General features: G+C 45.9%; 1 protein-coding gene across 1 annotated transcript in view; it reads left to right on the forward strand.

Annotated features, from left to right (window-relative positions):
* The window catches only part of VWF (von Willebrand factor), a 304519-nt gene that overhangs the window by 17745 nt on the left and 259014 nt on the right, over nt 1-27760 (forward strand). The window contains exons 4-6 of the mRNA XM_088478900.1: nt 6804-6906; nt 13063-13271; nt 25635-25759. Of these exons, the coding sequence (XP_088335026.1) occupies nt 6804-6906; nt 13063-13271; nt 25635-25759 (437 nt within the window). The remainder of the gene's footprint in view (nt 1-6803; nt 6907-13062; nt 13272-25634; nt 25760-27760) is intronic.

Genomic DNA, 27760 nt, shown 5'->3' on the forward strand with positions numbered 1-27760 from the left:
TGCACCGGACACTTTTCGTGTTTTGTGTTTTGGTTTTGGATCTGGATCTTTCTTCGTGTTTTGGATCTGGATTGGTTTTGCCAAAACCACCCTTCCGTGTTTTGGGTTCTGGGTTTTGTGTTTTGGATCTGGATTTTTTCTTAAAAAATAAAAAAAAAACGCTAAAATCACATAAATGGGCCTTTTTTTGTTCCTACGCTATTAATAACCCCAATAACATTAATTTCCACTCATTTCCACTCTATTCTGAACACCTCACACCTCACAATATTGTTTTTAGGCCAAAAGGTTGTACCGAGGAAGCTGGATGACTATGCTAAGCGACACAAGGGGGCGGCACAAACACGTGGCCCATCTAGGAGTGGCACTGCAGTGGCAGACAGGAAGCCAATCAGCGTTATGGTGCCCATTTGCATGTAGCACGAACCCGGGAGATCCGTGCTACATGCATCTGTGTGATTGGCACAGAGCAATGACAGGTCCGTGAGACCCGTCTGTGCTGCTGTGGTAAAAAAAAAAAAAAAAACCTGTGTAAAAAAAGAAAAAAATGGCGTGCACCCCCCCAAAAAAGAGCAACCAGCCCCGGGCATTAGTAACCCAGTGCTGGGTGTGCTTAAATACAGGGGACAAATGACGTAGGGGTCCCCTGTACTTAAGCACAACCAGCACCGGGCTAGTCAGAACCAGCGCTGGTTGCCAAAATACGGGGGACAAACGACGTAGGGGTCCCCTGTATTCTGCGCAACCAGCTCTGGGCTCTGATCCGGTCCTGGTTCTGGAAATATAGGGGACAAAAAATGAGTAGGGTTCCCCTGTATGTTCCAGAACCAGCACTGGACTTTTTCTAGCGGGGGGCTGATGCCACAGCCAGGGGAGCCCTTTCACCGGGCCCCCCAGCCGCAGCATCAACCCTGACCGCTAGTCAGCCCAGGCCGGGGATCCCTGGAGAGCTGGGGACCCCCCCAATAAAGGGGTCACCCTCTCCAGGGCACCCCAGGCCCAGGCTGATAGCCCGGGGCTATCCCCGCCACCCCTGGTGGCGGTGGGTGGCGGGTTGATTGTGTGGTGTGGTGTAAATAAAGAATATCAAACATTGTCTTTACAAGTAGAACTGCAAGTCCCAGCTAGCCTGCCCCGCATGCTGGTACTTGGAGAACCACAAGTACCAGCATGCAGGGCATTAAGGGCCCACTAGTACCTGTAGTTCACCTGTAAAAAAAATGTTTAAAAAAACACAGGACACACACACCGTGACAGTATAAGTTTATTAAACATACATACACACACACACATGTACACATACTCACCTATGTAACCTGTAGCATCGGTCCACTTGTCCGGTAAAGTATCCCTAGGGGACCTGTGAAAAAAAACATACTCACCATCTCCTATGCGAGGTTCTGTCCTCTTCGTTCCAAAGTAGGCATCCCCGGACTTGGCAAAAAAAAAAAACGAAAACGCGATCCACGAACTTAGTACCGTTCTATAGAACGGTACTTCCCGAATGAGAGCTTAGCGGCGGGGTATCACCATGGAAACCCCGCTGCTAAGCGTTCATTGGCTGAGAGAGGTCATCTCCCGTCTCTCAGCCAATGAACGGCTCCCTCCATTGTAGTCAATGGTGGGAACCGCAGGGTAAACTTTAATAACCTTGCGGCTCCCAGCATTGACTACAATGGAGGGAGCCGTTCATTGGCTGAGAGAGACGGGAGATGGCCTCTCTCAGCCAATGAACGCTTAGCAGCGGGGTTTCCATGGTGATACCCCGCCGCTAAGCTCTCATTCGGGAAGTAACGTTCTATAGAACGGTACTAAGTTCGTGGATCGCGTTTTCGTTTGTTTTTTTTTGCCAAGTCCGGGGATGCCTACTTTGGAACGAAGAGGACAGAACCTCGCATAGGAGATGGTGAGTATGTTTTTTTTCACATGTCCCCTATGGATACTTTACCGGACAAGTGGACCGATGCTACAGGGTTACATAGGTGAGTATGTGTACATGTGTGTGTGTGTGTGTGTGTGTGTGTATGTATGTTTAATAAACTTATACTGTCACGGTGTGTGTGTCCTGTGTTTTTTTTAAACATTTTTTTACAGGTGAACTACAGGTACTAGTGGGCCCTTAATGCCCTGCATGCTGGTACTTGTGGTTCTCCAAGTACCAGCATGCGGGGCAGGCTTGCTGGGACTTGCAGTTCTACTTGTAAAGACAATGTTTGATATTCTTTATTTACACCACACCACACAATCAACCCGCCACCCACCGCCACCAGGGGTGGCGGGGATAGCCCCGGGCTATCAGCCTGGGCCTGGGGTGCCCTGGAGAGGGTGACCCCTTTATTGGGGGGGTCCCCAGCTCTCCAGGGATCCCCGGCCTGGGCTGACTAGCGGTCAGGGCTGATGCTGCGGCTGGGGGGCCCGGTGAAAGGGCTCCCCTGGCTGTGGCATCAGCCCCCCGCTAGAAAAAGTCCAGTGCTGGTTCTGGAACATACAGGGGAACCCTACTCATTTTTTTCCCCTGTATTTCCAGAACCAGGACCGGATCAGAGCCCAGAGCTGGTTGCGCAGAATACGGGGGACCCCTACGTCGTTTGTCCCCCGTATTTTGGCAACCAGCTCTGGTTCTGACTAGCCCGGTGCTGGTTGTGTTTAAGTACAGGGGACCCCTATGTCGTTTGTCCCCTGTATTTAAGCACACCCAGCACTGGGTCACTAATGCCCGGGGCTGGTTGCTCTTTTTTTGGGGGGGGGGCACGCCATTTTTTTCTCTTTTTACACAGGTTTTTTTTTTTTTATTTACCACAGCAGCACAGACGGGTCTCACGGACCCGTTAGTGCTCTGTGTCAATGACACAGATGCAAGTAGCACGGATCTCCTGGTCCGTGCGTGCATCTGTGTCATTGAAATACACAGCAGCACAGACGGGTCTCACTGACCCATCTGTGCTCTGTGTCACTGTCAATCACACAGATGCATGTAGCACGGATCTCACGAGTCCGTGCTACATGCAAATGAGCACCATAATGCTGATTGGCTGAGAGCCGTGACAGACGGCTCTGTCAGCCAATCAGCACTTTGCCCATTAAAGGCAAAGGCATTTTTTTTTAAATGGCCGCTCGAGGCAAAACCTCGAGATCCGACAGCAGATCTCGAGGTTTTGCCTCGGGAGAGGGATCCGGGGCAGACAGGGAGATCCGAGCTTGGGCTCGGATCGCCCCGGATCCCCGAAGTTCGGGTGGGTTCGGTTCTCAGGGAACCGAACCCGCTCATCCCTAGTATGTATGTGTGCTTATTGATGGATAGGATATGTATGTGTGCTTATTGATGGATAGGATATGTATGTGTGCTTATTGATGGATATGATATTTATGTGTGCTTATTGATGGATATGATATTTATGTGTGCTTATTGATGGATAGGATATGTATGTGTGCTTATTGATGGATAGGATATGTATGTGTGCTTATTGATGGATATGATATTTATGTGTGCTTATTGATGGATAGGATAGGTATGTGTGCTTATTGATGGATAGGATAGGTATGTGTGCTTATTGATGGATAGAATATGTATGTGTGCTTATTGATGGATAGGATATGTATGTGTGCTTATTGATGGATATGATATTTATTATGTGTGCTTATTGATGGATAAGATATGTATGTGTGCTTATTGATGGATATGGTATGTATGTGTGCTTATTGATGGATAGGATAGGTATGTGTGCTTATTGATGGATGTGATATGTATGTGTGCTTATTGATGGGTATGATATGTATGTGTGCTTATTGATGGATATGGTATGTATGTGTGCTTATTGATGGATGTGATATGTATGTGTGCTTATTGATGGGTATGGTATGTATGTGTGCTTATTGATGGATAGGATATGTATGTGTGCTTATTGATGGGTATGGTATGTATGTGTGCTTATTGATGGATATGATATGTATGTGTGCTTAGTGATGGATAGGATATGTATGTGTGCTTATTGATGGGTATGGTATGTATGTGTGCTTATTGATGGGTATGGTATGTATGTCGCTTATTGATGGATAGGATATGTATGTGTGCTTATTGATGGATAGGATATGTATGTGTGCTTATTGATGGATAGGATATGTATGTGTGCTTAGTGATGGATAGGATATGTATGTGTGCTTATTGATGGGTAGGATATGTATGTGTGCTTATTGATGGATAGGATATGTATGTGTGCTTAGTGATGGATAGGATATGTATGTGTGCTTATTGATGGATAGGATATGTATGTGTGCTTATTGATGGATACGATATGTATGTGTGCTTATTGATGGATATGATATGTATGTGTGCTTAGTGATGGATATGATATGTATGTGTGCTTAGTGATGGATAGGATATGTATGTGTGCTTAGTGATGGATATGATATTTATGTGTGCTTATTGATGGATATGATATGTATGTGTGCTTATTGATGGATAGGATATGTATGTGTGCTTATTGATGGATAGGATATGTACAGTATGTGTGCTTATTGATGGATAGGATATGTATGTGTGCTTATTGATGGATATGATATTTATGTGTGCTTATTGATGGATATGATATGTACAGTATGTGTGTTTATTGATGGATATGATATGTATGTGTGCTTATTGATGGACAGGATATTTATGTGTGCTTATTGATGGATATGATATGTACAGTATGTGTGTTTATTGATGGATATGATATGTATGTGTGCTTATTGATGGATATGATATTTATGTGTGCTTATTGATGGATAGGATATGTATGTGTGCTTATTGATGGATATGGTATGTATGTGTGCTTATTGATGGATAGGATATTTATGTGTGCTTATTGATGGATAGGATATTTATGTGTGCTTATTGATGGATATGATATTTATGTGTGCTTATTGATGGATATGATATGTACAGTATGTGTGCTTATTGATGGATAGGATATGTATGTGTGCTTATTGATGGATATGATATTTATGTGTGCTTATTGATGGATATGATATGTACAGTATGTGTGCTTATTGATGGATAGGATATGTATGTGTGCTTATTGATGGATATGATATTTATGTGTGCTTATTGATGGATATGATATGTATGTGTGCTTATTGATGGATAGGATATTTATGTGTGCTTATTGATGGGTGACTCTATCATATTTTCATAAGCAGAGTCATAATTCCCAATTTCGTTTATAGAAGAATCCGATTAAAAGTTATGTTTTAATTATGTTCATTTCCTGATATCAATTATATCAATTAATTTATTATGAAAGAGTGCCACACAAAGGAATCACGTGCTGCACATTAGCCGAGGCCAATGGAAGGTTTTTTTCGCCGTAAGGTATAGTCAACCTCAAGCGCTGCGAGCACTGCACTTCCAAGAGATGACGTGCGCAAGTGGGCATCTCATGAATGGCTAGTGGGCGTCTGCATACACAAAGTGATTGCACGCCAGGACATAGTGGGCGTGCTAATGCCTTGCCGTATGATCACCTGCCTTGCTGGCCGTGCGTTAGATTTGCATACGCTGGGAGCGAGCGAATGTATCGAGCGAGTGGGTCTGAAAGAGCGCCTGTATTCAACACAGCCTGTCCACTAAATGCGGCTGCAAAGACAGTGCATATCACCAGGTTTATTTCTTCATGAGCAGAGCAACAAGGACACACCTACCTATCCCTGCAGTCTATGGGGTTTATTTTTTAACTGGCGAATAGACCTTCCCTTTCAGTGGCAAACGCAGGATTTCCAGAGGGGGGTTTCCAAATGCTTAATTTTAGAGCGAGTGTGGCCTGTCCATGAAGAGGGCAGATTTAGTACTTAACCAGCTTTAATAAGCGTCATACAAACTGTATTGCGTGCATTAATTCCAAGCATATACAAGACCAGTGATCACAGTAAGCCATTAGATGCGTCAGTATAGCCATCCTGCCTGAGGTGAACGTATTTATTTTAGATGTGGGCACCATTCCAGACTATTGGAGCAAGTTCGGGAGCCTGGAGGAACAGCGAAAGAACCTAGCACTGCCCTGGACATATATGTATATATTGGGCTCTATAGCAGTGCATCTCTAACAGTGCATGTTTTCCAGATCTTCTAGTTGGTGCACAGGTTATTTATTTCTGGCTGATACATGTTAAAAGGTCCACAGGTGGTGCTAATTATTTCATTTGTGATACTGAGAAGAACATGCAACACTAGTAACAATCTACTATATTACTATTTCTATTGTGGTCATGGTGTGGGCTGGGGAGGGGGGTTTCCAGGCAGACGGAAACCTCCCCTGCGTTTGTCCTATATAGCAAGGATTCACCGCGGACAATAGCCGCCCTCGCTATATTTTATTGATAAATTGAATTATCAACTTTATCACCTCACATTAATCAATAGGTCCCTACGACTTTCCGTAGCAGACAATTGTACGCACCAACTTCCTGTCACATGAGCACTGTGTGATATGCCATGTGAATGGTGCATTCCCTCCCAGCTTAAGACCCTATCCATCTACTTATGGGATATGTAGTGTGTTATACTAAAAATGGATGGACACCCGCAGTCAATTTACTAAGTGTATCACAATTGGTCAGGAAGTTTGGCAGCAGCACTTCACATCCTGTTCCTTTCCAGCCCTGGGAGCTCCCCTCTGGTCAGGTAACACCTCACTGCAGACAAGCCTCCCAGCCCATCCCGATAAATATAGGGATCAGCAGACACTTCCATTCCCTTTAATTATGTGCATTATATAATATTATAATGTACAGTATATTATATTTGATGTTATGTTTTATTGTTTCAGTGGATTATAGAAACGGTAAAAAGAAGAGTGTGTCCATGTATCTGGGAGACTATTATGACATTCACATGTTTTTGGATGGAACAGTAACTGAAGGAGAAAAAAGGTAACAAAAATCAATAAGCATCTCCTATTGTGGGGTCTATAGCTTTTGTCATTGCTGATTTGTCATGGAATATTATCATTATTGTATAGATAATACTGTTCCATTATTACATGCTTTGCTATACAGCATAATAAATGATACTGTATTATGGGCATGAATCAGACTTGTATGCTATATGCTGGGGCTTATCTATAATGGGTGCAGGGTGTGCGGGGAACATGGGCCCCTGGGTCCTGGGGGGCCCCGCACCACACACCCTGCTCCCATAGTATTACTTACCTCTCCTGAGTCCCACATCGGCGTGGGGTCCGGCGCTGTAAAAACGACTGGAAAATGGCCACCGTCGTTTGAGCATGCGCAGTACAGGGAAAATGGCCGCCGCAGCCATTTTCCAGGTGACCACCGCATAGTCTATAGACTCTGGGCGCACTCTAGTGCCCAGAGACTATAACTCCGGCACTGGCCACGCACAGCTCAGTGCGCTGCCGGACAGAGAGGAGGGGGCCCGTTTAGGAGACATCACATGGGCCCCCTCCTCTCTAGAAACGCCCCTGGGTATACGATATATGTTTACAGTGTTGAGCGATTACCAGTAGACTGCACATGGTCTAAGTCACACTGCGCATACATCTAGGCACATCACTGTAGTCCTTTGGGTGCACCAGATCCTGGATCTGCGATGCCATACACAAGAAATATGGCTCCGGTGTCTCAGTTCCCGCAGCTATCCTGCAGGACCATAGACTCACTCAGGACTTTTATAATGGAATGATTTGCGACCGATGCTGCGTCTTTGTACTCAGATGCTGCCACATGTTACACAGATACAGCAACATTACACAGATACAGCCACGTTACACAGATGCTGCCTCATGTTACACAGATACAGCCACATTACACAGATGCTGCCATATGTTACACAGATACTGCCACATGTTACACAGATACAGCCACGTTACACAGATGCTGCCACATGTTACACAGATACATCTACATGTTACACAGATGCTGCCACATGTTACACAGATGCTGCCACATGTTACACAGATACTGCCACTTGTTACACAGATGCTGTCACGTTACACAGATACTGCCATATGTTACACAGATACTGCCACATGTTATACAGATGCTGCCACGTTACACAGATGCTGCAACATGTTACACAGATACAGCTACATGTTACACAGATGCTGCCACATGTTACACAGATGCTGCCACATGTTACACAGATGCTGTCACGTTACACAGATACTGCCATATGTTACACAGATACTGCCACATGTTATACAGATGCTGCCACGTTACACAGATGCTGCCACATGTTACACAGATACAGCTACATGTTACACAGAAGCTGCCACATGTTGCACAGATGCTGCCACATGCTGCACAGATACAGCTACATGTTACATATATGCTGCCACATGTTACACAGATACAGCCACGTTACACAGATGATGCCACATGTTACACAGATACTGCCACATGTTACACAGATACAGCCACGTTACACAGATGCTGCCACATGTGACACAGATACAGCTACATGTTACACAGATGCTGCCACATGTTACACATATGCTGCCACATGTTACACAGATGCTGCCACATGTTACACAGATACAGCCATGTTACACAGATGCTGCCACATGTTACACAGATGCTGCCCCGTTACACAGATGCTGCCACATGTTACACAGATGCAGTCACATGTTACACAGATACAGCCACATTCTACACAAATACAGCCACATTACATAGATGCTGCCACATGTTACACAGATACAGCTACATGTTACACAGATGCTGCCACATGTTACACAGATACAGCTACATGTTACTCAGATGCTGCCACATGTTACACAGAAACAGCCACGTTACACAGATGCTGCCACATGTTACACAGATGCTGCCACATGTTACACAGATATAGCCACATGTTACACAGATGCTGCCACATTTTACACAAATACAGCCATGTTACACAGATGCTGCCACATGTTACACAGATGCTGCCCCGTTACACAGATGCTGCCACATGTTACACAGATGCAGCCACATGTTACACAGATACAGCCACATGTTACACAAATACAGCCACATTACATAGATGCTGCCACATGTTACACAGATACAGCTACATGTTACACAGATGCTGCCACATGTTACCCAGATACAGCTACATGTTACTCAGATGCTGCCACATGTTACACAGAAACAGCCACGTTACACAGATGCTGCCACATGTTACACAGATGCTGCCACATGTTAAACAGATATAGCCACATGTTACACAGATACAGCCACATGTTACACAGATACAGCTACATGGTACACAGATGCTGCCACATGTTACACAGATGCTGCCACATGTTACACAGATACTGCCACATGATACACAGATACAGCTACATGTTACACAGATGCTGCCACATGTTACACAGATGCTGTCACATGTTACACAGATGCTGCCACACGTTACACAGATACAGCCACGTTACACAGATGCTGCCACGTGTTACACAGATGCTGCCACATGTTACACAGATACAGCCACGTTACACAGATGCTGCCACATGTGACACAGATACTGGGCTTTGCAAAGCTGCAGGTGGGCGTGTCACTACATCACCTGGCAGCTGCGGCATTTGCAAATTTTTGCAATAACAGCTGCGTACACAGACACAGCAGCTGCGGCATTAGCGTACAACTCTCCATCATGTCCCATGTCATATACTGAGTGACTGTACAGTAAATGCCATTTTAATCTTAGAAATCATCTTATTTAAATTTTAAATTGTGTTAGTATCAGTTTAAGGGGTCTATTTACTAAGCAGTGTTAGAAGACAGAGTGAAAAGTGATAAGAAAGTGATAAGGTGCCAACCAATCAGCTCCCAACTGTAATCTAAGAGGTTGGGTTTGAAAGATGACAGTTGGGAGCTCATTGGCTGGCACCTTATCACTTTCTTATCACTTTTCACTCCATCTCTTAACACTGCTCAGTAAATAGACCCCTAAGGTGGAAATGTATTATAGGGTAATAATAAGCAGGTCTGTAACGAGGGGTATGCGAGCGGTGCAGCTGCATACAGGGCCTGATTCAGAGATGGACGCTAATGTGATTGCAGCCACGATTTCTTACCTGTGTGCGATGACGCATACCCAATATCAATAACATCGACGGCCATTGGCGGACATCTTACCCTTGCGTTGGGAGCTCTTCTGACACGCAGAGCTGTGTATGCAATAGCAGTGGCTAATTTATGCATGCCCATGTAACAGTGTTTAAACGGACAGGCACAGGCATGTCTGCGTTTTCCTGACCACTCCCCATTACCACCCCCAAACGCTGACAACCTGTCAGTCACTTTGAGATGGGAACCTCTGTGCGTCCTTAATCGCAATGCGATTGCTGCGCACATTCGTGCAGTGCGGTGCATACACATGCGCAATGGCAAACAATCGCTCAATCTGCATGAAACTTGTATTAGCGTCGGTCTCTGAATCAGGCCCAGAACGCAGAGCCACCCATGGCATCTGCATCTGGCTAGTAGAGTACCTAGAATGGCACCCTGCAGCCAGAATCTCTGCAGCAGTGCCGCCTGGAGCGTCCTTAGGATGCTTCAGGCATGCACACTGCTGCCCTTACAGCTCCCGGAGCATCCTCAGGATGCTCCAGGCATTGTTGTAATCACTGACGATTTAGTCACGCCCCCTCGATGTGACATCATGCTGAGGAGGCGGGACCAAAATGGCCTGCACCGGGCGCCGGGAGCGCTAGTTATGCCACTGGTAACAAGTATTAAATGTGCTAGAACCAGCACAATTTGACACTTATTTTGATCTATTAAAGCAGTTACCATAGGGAAAATCACTTTACTCTATGAGCTCTGCATTCTTGTAAAGATATGGCCGTCACCATACAGTTATATGACACTGTTGTTACGGCAGCACTTATTTTAAAAAAGATAAGCTCTCCTTTGTAGCTTATTGTTTTGCCTGACTGGGAGCATCTTCAGTCATGCACCGTCCATCTGCACTAAGCCAGAATCTACTGCCGCACCACTCGCCGTGGCACTGCAATAGAGAGGAGGGGGCATGCGCTGAGGGTCTCATTCAGACCCGCTCACAAGCGCCTATGCGCTCCCAAGCAGGTCGATGTTGAGGCCCTGCGCATGCGCAGCGGCCGCACTGCGCGTGCGCAAGCCCCAGAGCGAGAGAGGAATTCTCTCGCTCCGGGACTCACTACAAAAGGGGCGGCTGACGATCGACAGCTCGCCCCGCTTTGTAGGCGGGGCGGGGGGGTGGCTACACAAACGGAGGCGTTCCCGACAGAACGCCTGCCGTTTGGGGGCGGCCCCACTGACATCACTCATGATGTCAGTGGTGAGCTTCCGGCTCTAATACAGCCGAAAGCTCACTGGGGCTTAACCATCGCAACCATCAACCTGGCCGCTCGCTAAAGCTGTGGGTGGTCACCCACAACCTAGCGAGCGGCCAGGAGGCCGGCTCGGAACATAGAAGCGGACTCATTCAGAGCCGCTCGCAGAATGCGAGCGCTCGCTCTGAATGAGGTCCCGAGTCTGCAGGACACATATTTAGGCGCATTTCTCCTGGCATGCATTGCAGACGCAATGTCAATTTTCTGTCCACAAAAAAAACAGAGATTGTGGGTTTGCACTTCCAAATTGCACTTTGGCGGAGAGGGGCATTTTAATGATATTGATTTTCTCAAATTTTTGAGCTACATGGATGAAAAACAAGAAAAACACAATAGACAACTGTCAACTGACTGCTGGTTGGGTGGCCGATCACTAATATACAGAGGGGCATATTCTAGAATGATCAACAAGTGAACACCTAGAATATTTGCTTGTCTCACCTTCTAGAATGTTCTGATAGATTCCCACTGTATGCACGTGTTATTACTTGAGGGTATCCAATATCTCAAGAACTGAAGCCAATTGGAAGAAAAAACTACTTTCATTTTTTAGTTCAGCAACCCCATCATACCCTACATTCGTTCATGTATCCTTGGCAACTAAACACTTTTTTTTTTGGTGGGCTGTGTTATTATCATTTATTCACATTATGCCACAAAAGTTCTCCAGTGCCGCGCAGTGGGTAGTACGGGCAGGGTAATCATAACAATAACATAAATAATATAACAAGACAAATATAGTTTGACATAACTAGTACATACATACTAACTAGTATAATATGAGAAGAAGTAAAAAGATTCTACAATACTCGGCTTTCAGAGAGTAGGTTGCTTGGTAGTATGCAGATGTACAGAATAGACAGTAAAACCGGCGTGAGGGATGGAGCCAATTACTGTGCAAGAAGCATATAAAAAACTTGAACATGTGATGTTTTGAGCACATGCACAAAAATGGAGAGGGGGCGGTGGACACCAGAGGAGACAGGGCCCTGCTCGTTGGAGCTTACAATCTAATGTTTCAAAACCAAATGGTATTTTAGGTGTAAAACAAATGTTTGTTTTACTGAAAGAGGAGGTACCAAAATGGCAGGAGTTTGGATAATTGATATAGCATTTAGGGGTATATTTACTAAAGTGTGGGTTTTTAGAATTGGAGATGTTGTCCATAGCAACCAATCAGATGCTAGCTATTATCTTCTAGAATGTGCTAGAGAGATGATAAGTAGAATCTGATTGGTTGCTATGGAAAGTCCACTTCTAAATACCCGCACTTTAGTAAATATACCCCTCACACTTTTAAGCTGTTAGCATCTTTGACAAAAGGAGGATTGTAGTTAAGGCATTCCCCACTGTGCACATACTCAAACCAATCCGTGAGGGACATCAAAGATGAACGCAAGATGGCCGTAATTGCTCCCACAATGTATACACGGAACTAAATGGGAATGCCTACATTACCCGTCATCATTATCAGTGAGCACTTGATATAAGAAAGATATAGAGTTTTGTATTTTTTATTTAGTTACAAGGATAATTAGATTATTAGTGCGTCACCATAATCAGTCGCGCCAGGAGCCATTTTAGAAAAACACCAATGATAAACAAGAGAGGGAAGCTAGGAAAGAACCAGAATGGAATGTTCCATGTTTTTCCATGTTGAGTGACAAATGTTTTGCTTCATAATTGGCTGGTTTCCTGTTTCTGCTGACAGCATTTCTATGCCGTATGCCTCTAATGGGATATTCCTGGAAAATGAAGCTGGATATCACAAACTGTCTAGTCAAGAACATGGCATTCTGGTGAAGATTGACATCGGCGGCAACGTGCAGATCTTGCTGTCCAACGAACATTTTAACAGAACATGTGGCCTCTGTGGCAACTTCAATCAGTTTGCAGAAGATGATTTTATGACTCAGGAAGGTAAAATAAATATCTTAGCTTTAAGGAATAAACAGATGTGTAATGAAAATAAGGAAAAAACAAAGCTGTTGTAACAGGTACTGTAGCAGGTTTGGGTGGCTGTTAATTTTTAAGGACATCAAAAATGCAAATTATGGCTACAAAGTCTTGCCTCCTGAGCTAACAATAATCAATTAACATTGTGAGGCTCGTATGCATGCAATATCCTGTGCCTGTGCCCATAGCAAGATATAAAATTGTAGCTGCCATTTTTGAAGCACATTTTGAGTTTTAGTGCAGTAGGTGTACTATATAGGCTGCTGGTACCCTACCCTCCAACATGACCCGTTCCACTCGATACAAATTGCTCTGCTGCTGGACCCACCTCATTTATGATGGCAGACACCTGTGTTGTACTAGTTAATTGATGAGACAGGTGTTTCACCACAGGAGCAGATCATTTTGTGCTGGGTAGAACAGGTCATGTTGCGGGGTCAGCGGTACCAGAGGGAAATGCTAAGCTCTCGGAGCACAGGATGAGCCACATGGCTCTGTGGCAGCTTTCTAGGCTACAGGGTGCCATTCCATGGTGCAGAAATATATATTCCATGGTGCAGCAATGGTGCCCTGCGCCCTTAGACCCTGTGCATTACCTCTATCCTGCTTTATAGTGATATCTGTTTGGTAATTGTAATAACTCGTAAGATCTCTTAAATATATATATATTTCCACAGATAGGTGTCTCTTTCTTGGTTAAATATATTGTTTTACATTATTACTTTGTCTAGGGGTAATATATAACTCTTTTAGAGGTTAGAGCAGGGATGGGGAACCTCAGGCACGGGGGCCGTATAAGGCCCGCGGAATCATTTGGTGTGGCCCTCTGAGCTTTTTTCTGCTAGCCTCATCTGGCTAGCAGGGTGCCTAGAATGGCACCCTGCAGCCATAATCCATGCAGCATTGCCGCCTAGAGTGTCCTTTGGACGATTCAGACGGTCACACCACTGACCTTACAGCTCCGGGCATTGCTGTAATCATCGGCGGTTATGGCCCTGCCCACATGTTATGTCACACGGAGGGGGCATGGCCTGCACAGGGCCCGCAAATAATGTTATATATATATATATATATATCAATATGGCCCTCGGCAGAAAAAAGGTTTCCCACCCCTGGGTTAGAGGGACACACATGGCGATTAAAGTGTACCATGTTTCCTATCACTGGTTTAAAAAAGTAAAGCTAACAGCTTCTTGGTCGAAATGGATTGCACATTTAAGCACATACAAAAAAATCATGGTATTTGGTGTAAGGTTTGGGTGGTGGCACCTATTTATTACCGCCTTTGGCAGCACAAGGTCTGGGACAAGCCCTGGTCATAATGTATTCATGTAATGTATATTGAAGTTTGCAATAGTTGTTGTGTTGCCTGCACATAATCAGGGCAATTACAGCAACTCAGAAATGACAGCCTAAAACAACCAAGCAGTTATGTGCTTATTACAGTTTTGGCTGCAAATTCATTGCATCACTTAAACATGTGCAACACTGCAAAAGGGTAATGCATATGTTCTATTGTAGTATTATGCTCCTATCCATTTTTTTGTGAATGGATATGTGGACCAAGATGGCGGCCTCTGTGTAGCTGCAATAATTTTCACCATATAAAGGAAGATTCCTGGCCTCAAATATCCACTAATACAAGTTGAGCATGTCCTCATTTTAATGGTCAGAATCCATGACATCACTATGTGACATCAATAAGAACAAGCTACTGAGGGGCAGACCTGTGCAGCAGAAGATAAAACCTGATTCAGGTCTGAAGGCTTCAGTGATATCTACCATACATGTTTTTGACATGGATCATGTTTTAGACATGGGTCATAGAGTAACTCACATCTTTCAACTGCCCTGATTTAGATGGGACATTCCAGAATGCAGGTGAATGTCTCCCCGTCTCACTGATCAGAACTTTTGTTCTGACTGTAATACATTGAAGGAGCTGTTTTTGGAGATGAATAGTGATGGCAATCGACCATCAGTGGTTAGCAGTCATGGATGGTTTTCCACAGATGACTGATGGTTTTGCCATCAATGGCGGGGATCCTCCACCATCAATTGCACAGGGGCAGCAACGTTTTTTTTTTCATTCCTCAGCGCAGAGGGAATAGAGCTTAGCTCTTCCATTGATAAGCCCCACCCCCTTCCCTGATTGACCCGCTGCCTGACTGGTCATAGAGCAGGGATGTCTATCGATCAGTGAAACCATCAACTGTTTCCCATCTCTGGTTTCATGATATTGAGGCTAAACACAAATGGCACCATCAATGTTTAAGCCTCTGATGGCTATCCCTAGATGAGGAGAAAGGGATTGAAGATACCCCAGAAATGTGGTATGTTCAGCACACACTCGGAAGATGTATCAAGGCTTGCCAAGAGCAACCAATCAGCTTTGAAATGACAGTTAGAAGTTGATTGGCTGCTTTGGGCAAATTCTAAATATTACCTCTCTCCAAGACTGGAAACATCCCGCCCCCTAAGTGGGACATGGCATGCCACAACGCTACTGGAAATACTGTATACGTGTCCCAAGTAAAATTGTACTGTAGAAATGAATAAGCTATTCTCAGCATAACTGGTGCAGTATGAAAAGTGTGTTTGGCATTTATTAACCAGCTCCAGTCGTGAAGGAGTTAAGTATTTACATAACAGATAAGAAGGTGTCCCTGATGAATGGTAATGATAATATACAGGAAAGGCAGAGGGCAGACAAAGGAATTTTAATGAGGTCAAAGAAATCAGGAAGGACAAAGATGACTGCTTCCTCTCAGAGTCGGCTTCCTAGCGGGGTTCATCAGAAGATCATTTATGTTGTTACATACATAAACCCCTTACAGTGGATGGCGTTCTAAACCAAGGACCTAAACCATAACTTAACATATATATAATTATGTATAACCGTGGCATCCAAAAACCAGAGTATGACTATGGTTGGTATCAACATCCCAAGACCAGGAAGGGCTCTGACTATGTGGCCACTAATAACAATTTCCCACCAAAAACAGTGATCAAAAAAAGGGAGAGGGGGGCAGGTAGGTTATTTCAATGGACAATGCGTCCTGAAATCAGACCCTGTCTCCTAGCATATGTCAAAAGGCTCCACCTCTCTCATTCCCAAATGGGTTCCACTCTTAACCACCCATACCACACAGTACAAGTGTGTGTGCGCATGTGCCTCCCTAATGATCAGGTGAAGGCACTTTGCAGCCAGACAAAAAGCTAATTTCCCCTCACACCACTTAGAGATTTGCAGGAAAATTAGCAATGTTACTGTGCAATATTCTACTGTGATGTATGCAGTCATACAACGCGCCGGTATATTGTTTAGAAATGATTCCCTCTCTCATGTACAATATCACCTCTAACTAAAAATATAATATATTCCAGGAGATAGGAAGGAGGCAGAAAGTATTGTAATTAAACAAGGCACACATATCACAGATTGTCCCTAGACAGTTATGATTTCCAGAGAAAAGGAGGAATGTCATTCAATGGTGGATTAAGGTGGTATAGGGCTGTATGTATGTAATGGACCCCCACCTCACACGTGAGACTCGATTACTTGTCAAAGGTACATTATATGGGATGCCATATGTGAGATGCGCATGGCAGTGGTGTAACTAGGGTATTTGGAGCCATGGGCAAGATGAAAAATGGAACCTACCCCACCTATGTGTGCATGGTCACATGTCACAAGGGGCGTGGCCACAGGAAAGTGGGGGCGTGTCAACATGACACACTACCGTTTCTCGTCTCTGGGAACATTCCTTTCCATTTCCATATGCACCTTAATGCTCCCAGTAGTAGTGCCCCTTATGCAATGCCCGCAGTAGTAGTGCACCTCATGCAATGCCCACTGTAGTAGTGCCCCTTATGCAATGTCCCCAGTAGCAGTGTCCCTTATGCAATGCCCCCTGTGGTAGTGCCTCTTTTGCAGTGCCTCACTAGTAGTGCCCCATATGCAGTGCCTCCAGTAGTAGTGCTCCTTTTGCAATGACCACTGTAGTTGTGTGTCCTTACGCAGTGCCCCAGTGGTAGTGCCCCTTATGCAGTGCCCCCAGTAATAGTGCCCCTTATGCAATGCCCCCTGTTGTAGTGCACATTATTCAGTGCCCCTTATGTAGTGTCCCCAGTATTAATGCCCCTTATGCACTGCCCCCTTTTGTAGTGCTCATTATGAAGTGCCCCATTAATGCCCCTTAAGCAGTGCCCCCAGTAGTGCCCATTATGCAGTGCCCAATATATAGTGCCCCTTATGCAATGCCCCCAGTAGTGCCCAATATACAGTGCCCCTTTTACAGAGCCCCAGTAGTGCCCTTTATACAGTGCCCCCAATAGTGCCCAATATATAATGCCCCCAGTAGTGCCCTATACAGTGCCCCAGTAGTGTCCTGTATATAGTGCCCCTTATGCAGTGCCCAATATATAGTGCCCCTTCTACAGTGCCCCCAGTAGTACCCCAGTAGTACCCAATATATAGTGCCCCATTAGTGCCCCCAATAATGCCCAATATATGGTGCCCCCAGTTGTGCCCCTTATACAGTGCCCCTTATATAGTGCCCCTTATGCAATGTCCAATATATGGTTCCCCCAGTAGTGCCCCTTATAAAGTGCCCTCTATGCAGTGTCCCCAGCAGTAGTGCTTTTTACACATAAGACACACACACAACACATAATTTACTTACCGGAATCCCCGCTCCTGCGCTCGCTGCCACTGTCCGATGCTCTCGTCCCGCTCAGCACTGTGGGTGAGACGTTAAAGCATCTCTCCCTTCAGCCAGTGCTGGAGCTAGAAGGCGGAGCTCATAAGTGAGCTCCAGCCCGGCTCCGACCCTGGGTGCAGCAGCCAATATGAGTCTGCCTGACTCTTATTGGCTGCAGTACTAAAACAAACACACCACCGCCGGCGTGTTTCTGTTAATGTGAAGTGCTGCGGACCGCACTGCCCTGGACTGTGGCTGGCGGCCAACGGCGCCCCCCACGCCGCCGGCTCCAACTGCGCTTAGGGCACGTATCCTGCTCGACCCCCTCACGTTATGTCACTCAAACCAATGCCCATGCCTTCCATTCTCTACACAGAGGGAAGACAGGAACTCCCATATGAAATATTGAACTCCATGGAGTACAGTATAGCGGGTACAGTATACACTTTGTTGGGTCAGGGACAGGAGAAACTAGAATCTTTCATGCCCCTTACTAAGACAGCCATGTGGACAGCGTCTCTGAACAGAGATCAATGTTCTGTGTGGTAAGTTTCTGTGTCCTTGCAGCTGTCAAGAAAGGAATGAAAGACACATTCCATGCTGGACAGAAACAAATGTGCATAGACCCTAATATGACGTCATTTGTGTACAGAGATAATACTTTGCATCATGTGACAATTAGGCTACATACAGTAAGCTTCACAAAATTGCTGGGATTAGCAGAAATGGTTGACGTTCACAAAATTTATTGCGCCCCAGTTATTAGTAACATGCAAATTCAATGAGGAGCTGCAGGCAGGTTGGCAGAAGTACTACTTAAACTTATACTAAGAATGCTCTTGCAAAAGGGGGTTGGGGGTTCGCTGTGTGACTGCAATAGACATGGGGCAGTATACACTATCCTCAAAACATGCTGTTTTCTGAGGTTTGACTTAGGGACAACCTAATGTATGGGCACACTGGGCAGTTGCCCAGGGCCCCACTATTCTAGGGGCCTTCGAGCAGGGGTGGGCTGGGCCGGGGTACATCTACATGGAGTGTGTAGCCGCTTGCTCCGTGGATAGGGCAGCTGGCTGAGAGGCAAGCAGAGAAAGAATGTGAAGTACACACAATCAGAGAACCCAGGCAGCATTCTCTACCTGCCTCCCAACCTGCAGCCACAGAGCTGGATTAATGGTTGGGCACTGGAGGTATGTCACCCCAGGACCCCCTCTTTCAGGATACCCCCATAATTTAATCACAGGTGCCATGCAGAACACGAACTGCACTGCGAGCTGGAGAAGAGAAGAGGGAGGTGGAGTCCATAATCCTTGCTTTGCATCATGTTTTTATATGTTTAAACATTGGTTAAACATTGATTTTTATTGAAAGTACCACCAATAAATCTAAAGGTTTCATTTTATTGTTCATTTACATTTTTATCCCCGAATGGGTTGGTAGGGACCCCAGAGCATTGCTTTGCCCAGGGCCTACAATGCTGTTAAGACGGCCCTGGTTTGACTGCTTTCCCCATATGCATCAAGCTCAGGAAAGCTAATAGATGGTGTTGCTTATAGAAGCCTATGGACTTCTTACTGGAGACTTCCCAGAGAGGGATCTACTAGGATCCCTCCCAGTGCTCCCTGCTGGCTGATGGGTGATCAGTGACGGGATGCCTTGCATTCAAACTGGAAGGTTTACTGTTTAATATAGAAAATATTTGAAGCTGGAATAAAATCAATGTGATGTACTGAAATTACAGTAAAAGATTGTGGTATATTGAAATCAGCTTGTTGTAAATGATTGGCTACATTTGTACTTGTGTACTGTAATGAATAAGGAGCAAGCAGGATGTGGTCATTTACAATGTCGATCTTCATAATACTGACATCACAATGTCAACAGTTAGGATGTAGACATTGTTGAAATGTCGACATTGAAGACGCCGACATGTGCAGAATGTCGATATGTTCACAAGTCACTGCTAGAAGACCAGGGACGTTTTGGTCGGCATTCTATTCATGTCAACATTTCATCAATATTGACATGTTGAATGTCGACGTGGTCATTTCAAGCAGGCCGACATGCTGCATCTCGATATTACGGCCATGTCGACATTCTCATGTCGGCACTATGACAAAAGAATATACCACACCCTGGCAAACGGATTCCTATGTTTTTCTATATTAGGTTCGATGGAAAGAATTGGACTTTGGCCCCACGGTTGTGTACTATAATCCTGAGTAAACTACTCAGCCATCTGTTTAAAAGATTTTGGCGTGGCTTGCGATGTGTTTTAAAGCTGCCAGTCAGAACGCTTGTTACATGTACTACAGAGCTTCTTGGTATAAATAACTATTTAACCCTAAAATCAGGGATGTTTAGTTTATGGGGGGTTACATAAATGCAGTTATTGCCACCTACAGCGGCTTCTGTGTACATACTACATCATGCCAGTAAGTGACATAGAAGGGGTAACAGGGCAATGTTTTGTAGACTTCTCTCATGGAGAAAGCATTCAGATTGCACACAGATTATGCCAACAGCCTCGGTGCTGTGAGGCAGCAATGCTAACTACTGTGCCACCACGTCATGTATAATAGTGATGCCTCTAAGGTTACCATGGGATATTGATACATATTTTCTGCTTGTGGCCACAAATGTAAGATTTCTGAAGAGATCTTGTCAGCTTTATACAGTCAGCATTGCTTAGTCTCATGCTGCTGAATCATTTTAGTTTTATATTGGCTGAGCCAGAAAGTTTCCAAGCAATTTCCAAGGTTTCATAAAACACTCCCATAGCCAGCTGTTTATTCCATTTACATCCACTGGAACTCAGGAGATTTTCCCTGTCTAAGAGGGAGATGTATCAGAAATAAACCGGAGAAGTTTCTTATAGCATAGCAACCAAACAGTTTCTTGCTGTCATTATTATATAGACTGTGCTAGCTAGATAAATGATAGCTAGAAGCTAATTGGTTGCTATGGGAAACTTCTACACATGTGGGGATATGTATTATAGTGGCACGGTTTGTGCCGCTATAGCCCTTCCTGCTTTACCTCTTTACCTAGGCGAAGCAGGAAGCAGGAAGCAGTAACGACGAGATGTATTAACATTTCGTCTGCCGGAGGGAGGAGTGAAAACTCCTCCCTCTAGCGATCCATGCCAAACCCCACAGCGCATCAGCCTAGTGCTGTGTCTCACTGCCCGGCCGGCTCCAGTGGGCATGTGCAAGATCTCGGAAGGATTCCCGGGATCTCCTGTGCACAGCCCGAGGTCCGACAACCACCGCAGCCAGGGACGGTGCTGTGCATGCGGCAATGATAGCTGCAGCTGTAGGAAAGGTCAGTGCCACATTGGGGTCTATTCACTAAGCCTTGGAGAGAGATAAAATGGAGAGTCCCATCTAATCAGCTCCTAACTGTCAGTTTACAGGCTGTGTTTATAAAATGGCAGTTAGGAGCTGATTGGCTGGGGATCCGGTCTAAAGATCTACAGTAAAAAGGTAGACAATGTCTAGATAGACAAGAGATGTTAGACATGCAATAAGTCGACAGGGACAAAAGGACAAGAGGTCGATACACTAAAAGGTCGACATGAAAATGGTCGACACATGAATTAGTGGGGTTTTTTTAGTGTTACGGTTAGGTTTAGGGTTAGACACTTACTAGAGTGTTAGGGTTAGGCACTTACCCCAACGGTTAGGGTTAGGCACCAGGAGGGAGGGTTAGGCACAAAGGGGAGGGTTAGGTTAGATTTAGACACTTACCTGAGTGTTAGGCACTTACCCCAGCCGTTAGGGTCAGGCATCAGAAGGGAGGGTTAAGGTTAGGCACCAAGGGAACGGTTAGGGTGAAGATTAGGGTTAGAAAAAAACAATGTGTCGACCATTTTCATGTCGGCCATATGCATGACGACCATTTATACCTGTCGAACTTAAGTGTGTCGACCTTTTGTCCCTGTTGACCTTTTGTCCCTGTCAACCTATTGCCTGTCTAACATCTGGTGTCTATCTAGACATTGTCTACCTTTTACTGTAGATCTTTCAATCCACATCCGATTGGCTGGGACTTATCTTTCTCCATTTTATCTCTCTCCAAGGCTTAGTGAATAGACCCCATTGGCTGGCACATCCGCACGCTATCTTGTACGGTACATAGCAGCACCGATAATGACAGGGTGCCCCTGTCATTTAACACATATGGGGAAAAGTGGTGTCTGCAGCACATAACACAGATACCACTAAACACCGTATTGAAGCATCATACAGCTACCCCTTATAGAAGGCTGAAGTCATAGTCACCCTCTCACACACACACACACACATATGTGTGTTCTGCACAATGGACCTGATTCATTACGGATCACGATTGCAACAAGGTATGCAGATCGGCCGATGGTGCGTACTGCACATGCTTATGCACCGCAGTGCCAATGTGCGAGTTAGCATTGCGATCACACTGCGACCACTTACGCAGATACAAAGTCATCGCATATCAAGGGACAGAACGTCAGTGTTTGGGGGTGGTGATGGGGGAGTGGTTGGAGAAACGCAGGTGTGCCTGTCTGTTTGAACGCCATTTCCTGGGCGTATATAAATTAGCCACTGCGACGGCATACGTAGCTTGTGTACTCACTGCATGCGACGAGACTTGAATTTCTGAGACAGGTCAGACTTGCTTTAATTCTGCGTGAGGGTCTGATGTTACCGATGTATACGCAGGACTAGGGATGTGTGCCGGACCATTTTTGCCGGATTTGGATTTGGTTCTAATTAGTCGTCCGGCTTTGGATTTGGATTTGCCAAACTGCGGTGACTGGCTTTGGATTTGGATTTGCCAAACTGCGGTGACTGGCTTTGGATTTGGATTTGGATTTTTTTACAAAAATTGACAAAAAAAGCTAAAATCACATAAATTGCTCTTTTTTTTCTTCCTAGAGTATTATTAACCTCAATAACATTAATTTCCAGTCAATTTAGAACACCTCACAGCTTATAATATTGTTTTCAACATTATTGGCCAAAGGTTGCAGTGAGCTGACTGGTTACTAAGCGACAAAGCAGCGGTGCAACGACACAGACACCACAGTATAAAGCACATCTATGACACATTGCCACACAGCAGTGGCAGAAATGAAAAGTAGTGCACCCACCCAGTGGGGTACGGCCAGCAGAATCACAGTACTTCTTTACAAAGTGGGCTACGGCCAAAGGAGTCACAGTGCACAATCATATTCACATTACACAACACATAGGGCCTGATTCAGAGGCAGTCGGAGGATGCAAGCGGTCGTTCAGAAACTGGGCGGCCGCTTGCATCCTGACCGGCCGCCTCTGTTTCGGTCGTTAGGCTGTGGGTTTACACCCACAGCTCTAACGACCGCTTGGGTGATGGTCGCGATGGTCAGAGACCATCGCGACCATCGGGGCTTACGACGAGACCCTAGGGTAGGGTCTCACTTGTCGTAAGCCCCGGAGAGCTTCTGGCTCTGTCAGAGCTGGAAGCTCTCCACTGACATCACTAGTGATGTCAGTGGGGCCTCCCCCAAACGGTAGGCGTTCCCATGGGAACGCCTCCGTTTGGGCTGCCACCCCCCCGGCCCGCCTTCCAAACGGGGCAAGCTGTCAATCAACATCGACAGCTCGTCCCCTTTGAAAAGAGATCCGCTACGACCGGCACTGTCATTCGTAGCGGGTCTCACGCATACGCACGAAGGAGCCGGCTACTTCGTGCGCATGCTCACTTGACAAACATCGAGGCGGCCGTACGGTCGTAGACCGTACGGCCGCCTCTGAATGAAGGCCATAGTGCCCCTGATTCACATTACACCATAAAGTAGTGTCTCTTATTTATGTTACGGCACACAGTAGTGCCCCTTTTACACAATTCCCACAGTAGTGCCACTTTTACACAATGCCCACAGTAGTGCCCCTTTTACACAATGCCCACAGTAGTGCCCCTTTTACACAATGCCCACAGTAGTGCCCCTTTTACACAATGCCCACAGTAGTGCCCCTTTTACACAATGTCTACAATAGTGACCCTTATACACAAAGCCCACAGTAGTAATGCCCCTTACACAATGCCCACAGTAGTAATGCCCCTTTTACACAATGTCTACAATAGTGACCCTTATACACAAAGCCCACAGTAGTAGTGCCACTTATACAATGCCCACAGCAGTGGTGTGCCTTACACAATACCCCCAGCAGTGGTGTCCCTTACACAATGTCTCCAGTAGTGGTGCCCCCTATGCAGTCCCCTTAGTAGTAGTAGGGCCCCCTATGCAGTGCCCCCAGTAGTAGTATGCCCCCCATTAGAAGGCCCCCCCAGTAGTATTCCCCCATTAGCAGGCCCCCAGTAGTATGCCCCCCAGTAGTATGCCCCCCAGTAGTATGCCCCCCCAGTAGTATGCCCCCCAGTAGTATGTCCCCATAAGCAGGCCCCCAGTAGTATGCCCCCCAGTAGTAGGCCCCCCCAGTAGTATGCCCCCATAAGCAGGCCCCCAGTAGTATGCCCCCTAGTAGTAGGTCCCCCCAGTAGTATGCCGCCATAAGCAGGCCCCCAGTAGTGTGCCCCCCCAGTAGTAGGCCCTCCAGTAGTATGCCCCCAGTAGTAGGCCCCCCCAGTAGTATGCCCCCATAAGCAGGCCCCCAGTAGTATGCCCCCCCAGTAGTAGGCCCCCCCAGTAGTAGGCCCCCCAGTAGTATGCTCCCCATTAGCAGGCCCCTAGTAGTATGCCGCCCAGTAGTATGCCCCTCCATTAGCAGGCCCCCATACACACATAAAAAAAACAACTTACCTGTATCCCCGCTCCAGCCGCCGTCCGCTCTGCTGTCACACGACGAGGAGGGAGCAGGGAGACGGAGCTCCTGAGTGAGCTCCAGCTGGCTCCCTCCGTGCAGCAGCCAATGAGAGTCTGTGTGTTTGTTCTGTGTAGAGCAGACCGCTATCACAGCGATCTGCCCTACACTCGAGGAGCCCTGATCCGACCTCAGGCGGCCGCCGTTCGGCCCCCGAACGGGGATCCGAGTCAGCCGGGGAACACCTGAACAGGGTTCGGGTGGACTCGGATCCCCTATGCTCGGAGCGGTTCGGATTCCACAGAATCTGAACCACTCATCTCTAAGCAAGACTGCAAGGTCTTACGTATGTGAGAAAGCGGTAGTGGGTGTCTCTATGCCGGATGAGCAGTTGTAGACATTAGCATATTTTCGCAGCAGACTTGCGTGTGTAATCGCAGCTGCGATGGCAATAGCGATCCATAGTGAATCAGGCCCAATCTTTGACGTATTCAGGCATTATTTCTTGTTTGGTTTAGACCACAATAACTAATTGTTGGACAATTTGTGACATTTGGATATCTCACCTATAATGTTGCTTATGTTGTGTTTATTAAGTTTAATTTTTACCCGCCAACCATCTCCACCCTCAGGAGGCTGGGGGACCTAAAGTAGTTTTAATCTAATACTGGACTTGTTTTACTTGCCCTATTCAACACTTTGTACAACTTTGAAGCTTACAGCATGCCTGCAGGCTTTACAGTAAAACGCATTAAAACATTTTATAGAAACGTTTATTAGTGCACTATTATGGCTGCATACATGTCATATTTTAATAATTTTGTTTTCCTTGAATGCAGGGATTTTGGGAGAGAAGAGCTTTGAGTTTGCCAATTCCTGGGCAATGCAGGGAGGTGATAAGAGATGTAAGCGGATTTACCCACCCAGTAACACCTGTAACGTTTCATCTGAAGCAGTCGAGAAGGTCGGTCACTTAATACCCATTATTTAATGTATGTATGTCTAAATCTCCTTACATGGTCAATAAGAGTTGAACATATTTGTAGAAACGTTGCACATATATAACAGGTCATTTGGTTATTTATAACCATTGACAGCACCATATACAACCCTATAAAACATGCATATATTGTGATAATATATTTAATCTAACAATGTTTGGACTGAAGCCTCAACTCATTTTACATGTCACAGATGACTGAGGAATGATGCTGACTTCTCATTTATGATTTTATGATGTGCATTTATAAAACAGACTGGATAATGGGGCTGTGGAGTGGAACGACTCGCAATGTACTGCCCAAAAAGCAGAAAATAACATCATTGTCATCATCATCATCACCATCATCATCACCATGTGTTAAACAATTTTTCTTGTTGTTTCAACCAACAATAAAAGATTTGAGAAACAATTCACCAACAACTGGCCCAATTTGATGAATTGTCCTGTAACCCAAGCATGGGAACTTTGTCCAGATACCAGATGATTGGTCGCCAATAAAAAGGTCGGCAATCAGAATGTCGACAGTAAAATGGCCGACATGATCGTTAGGTTGACCATCATTCTGTAGTCATGTATTTAGGTCGACATGGTTAAATGGTCGTCATAGTCAAAAATTCGACACTTACACTGCAGACACATGGTTTTTTTTCATGATGGTTAGGGTTAGGCTTAGGTTTTGGGTTAGGGTAAGGTTTTGGGTTAGGGTTAGGGTTAGGCTAAAAAAAGGAATCGGTAAGAAATACCGCCGGCCGCAGTGCCTGGCCGACAACAGCAGAGTTCCCAGCAGCAGAAGCCCGACAGCGCTGGAAATCCAGATCGCAGATAGGTAAGTAATAACTAACCTAAACTCCTAACCCTAATCCTCCTTAGGGGTGCCTAACCCTAACGTCCCCCCCAAGCGCCTAACCCTAATCCCCCCTCTAAGTGCCTAACCCTAACCCCCCTTCCCCGCTTCCTGAACCTAAGTCCCCCGGGGGGGTGCCTAACCCTCCCTCCCCTAGCCTAACCCTAACCCTCCCGGAGGGGTGCCTAACCCTAAGTCCCCCCCCCGGGGTGCCCTAAACCTAACCCTCCCCCCCCACGGCTGTCCAATCGCGGCGCCTGGCATCCCTTCGATCGAGATGACGGGCGCATGTCTCCCGGCGTCTGGGAAATGTCAGGCGTCTACATCTAGTCGCCCGGGATTGCATCCCTCGCCGGGATATGACAGTCGGGAAGCCTGCTGCTGGTATTAAGGCAGCCGGCTTCCCGATTGTATACCCTAAAAAAATTTGCCGATAATATAGTGTCAACATGTTGTTGACCCTTTGCCCGTGTCAACCATTTAACACTATCAAGCTAAATACGCATTGACAGAATGATGGTTGACCTAATGACCATGTTGACTTTTTTTTTTACTGTCGACATTCAGCACCAGTCGACCTTCTGAGGTCGATCTTCTGAGTGTCGACCTTTATAAAGTCAATCTTTTGTTTTGTTCCACACCACTTTGTCCATCTTTCAAAATATCCGAGGCACGAGACTAGCAAGGTTTTCAAGCACCTGAAGCGCTGAATAAGTGGCATAATATCAATAATATTTCCTTGTACAGATTCCATAAAACTTCTTACCTGCTGCCCCGCCGTGCTACACTTGGGATGTGGCATTGAGCCGTGAGTCTGCAGTTCAGTGTCACATTTCCAGGGCCTGATTCCGAGTAGGTCTCATCTGCGGACGCTTTTCCACGCGGACGTGGCAGCCTGCTTACTAGCTTATACTAATGCCCAGTCGCAGCCATCATCATTAAGTATCGGGATTTACATCAGCCCCATGCTGGGTGCAAAAGATTTGTCTGAAATAGACGTCCCACCTGCGTCCACACACTATGATGTAATCAGTGTCGATACTAGATTTCTCAGCACACAGCGCCATCCTGTGCTGCACTGTCGCCCCTTCCCTTCCCCGTTCCCTGCCCCTGTGCAT

Source organism: Taudactylus pleione, unplaced genomic scaffold (genome assembly GCF_031769625.1).
Source record: "Taudactylus pleione unplaced genomic scaffold, aTauple2 ptg000225l, whole genome shotgun sequence".
In the NCBI taxonomy this organism is placed as follows: Eukaryota; Metazoa; Chordata; class Amphibia; order Anura; family Myobatrachidae; genus Taudactylus; species Taudactylus pleione.